The 1,539-nt window shown below is 55.1% G+C and overlaps 1 protein-coding gene across 1 annotated transcript; it reads right to left on the bottom strand.

The window, feature by feature from the left end:
* Positions 1 to 506: 506 nt before the first annotated feature.
* On the bottom strand, positions 507 to 967 carry LOC100439140 (H2B.U histone 2-like). The gene has a single exon (XM_002809333.4). It carries the CDS (start codon positions 923 to 925, stop codon positions 545 to 547), a length of 381 nt encoding a protein of 126 aa, XP_002809379.1. The 5' UTR covers positions 926 to 967; the 3' UTR covers positions 507 to 544.
* Positions 968 to 1,539: the final 572 nt, after the last annotated feature.

Raw genomic sequence — 1,539 nt, 5'->3', positions numbered from 1 at the left:
TGCTTAGGCGCAACGCTGTTGAAATGGTTTTGGCTAGAAGCTCACAGTGTCTAGTTGTGGCTAAGGAGGGAGGAAAGGGGCGGGGAGAAGGACGGACCCAAGCGCCTGCGCCCAGACGGCGCGATCACCCCCTCACCGCCAACCCCGGACCTCAGTGAGCACGTCCTCCAGTCTCAGCCGCCAGGAGGCACTGGGGGCGGGACGTGGCACAAGATCTTCCTGGAGGTGACCCACGCTCCTCACGCGCAGGGCGTACTCCACACACAGATCTTTGGATGGGATCCATGGCGCAATCGCCTGTACTGCGCCCACTGACTTTGCCTGTGGCCAAGACAAGACGAACGCAGCCTTTCAAAGGGAAATACGCCGTTACAAACAAGAAGCCTAATTTTATCTCTAAGACTTGCGCCTCCACGGCTCACTCTACCTTCCCCTATTACTCCAATTGAATCACAGGTCACAACCAGACCAGGTGGCACGCTCCTTTATGAGCTTGGAGGTGGCTCTGAAAAGAGCCTTTGGGGTCGGGGCGCCGGGACGCGCCTCACTTGGAGCTGGTGTACTTGGTGACAGCCTTGGTGCCCTCGGACACGGCGTGCTTGGCCAGCTCGCCGGGCAGCAGCAGGCGCACGGCCGTCTGCACTTCGCGGGACGTGATGGTGGAGCGCTTGTTGTAGTGCGCCAGGCGGGAGGCCTCGCTGGCGATGCGCTCGAAGATGTCATTGACGAAGGAGTTCATGATGCCCATGGCCTTGGACGAGATGCCGGTGTCGGGGTGCACCTGCTTCAGCACCTTGTACACGTAGATAGAATAGCTCTCCTTGCGGCCGCGCTTGCGCTTCTTGCCGTCCTTCTTCTGCGCCTTGGTAATGGCCTTCTTGGAGCCCTTTTTAGAAGCCGGAGCCGCCCGCGATGGCTCCGGCATGGCGAGGTGACAAGAGCGCCTAGACGAACGCGGATGCGGGGCGGGCAGGGCTATTTGCCATCTTTATATTCAAATTAAGGCTCCAAATCTGTAGTGTCTGATTGGACGGCCTGACGCCGCGGCCGCCACTGAGAGGAATTTCTGTAAATAGGAGAGTCCGGTTCTTCTTTCCTATTGGACTGTTGTCCAACCAATCCCAAGGCATATCCGCCGCGCGCCGGAGCTGAGGTTGCGCATCTTTGTTCAAAGCCTTTGTTTTAAACCTGGAGATTTTTGTGTCCGCATCGGATCTGGACGTAGCTAAAGAGAAACTGAAAAACGGTTGCAACCCCAAATTGAGGTCTTCTCTGGCTGTGAGGCACATACATGGGGGCATTTTTTTTTCTGAGGCCCACAGCTAGGGAGGGGTAGTTAGTGCTTATGTAGAAGGGGAGGTGGCGGTGGGAATGGCAATTTGCAACGACCTTAACCCTTCATTTCTTGCCCTTCCCTCCATTCTTCCAAAGATCAAAGAGATGCATTCTTCTCAGAATTCAATTGTAAATCCAAACGATTCGTTACGAAATACAGAAAATAGTACAGAAAACATGCTAAGGTACTTCAATTGGAATTGT

Source organism: Pongo abelii, chromosome 1 (genome assembly GCF_028885655.2).
Source record: "Pongo abelii isolate AG06213 chromosome 1, NHGRI_mPonAbe1-v2.0_pri, whole genome shotgun sequence".
Lineage (NCBI taxonomy): Eukaryota > Metazoa > Chordata > Mammalia > Primates > Hominidae > Pongo > Pongo abelii.
The sequence above is the reverse complement of the archived record's forward strand: the minus strand, read 5'-3'. Positions and strand labels throughout refer to the sequence as shown.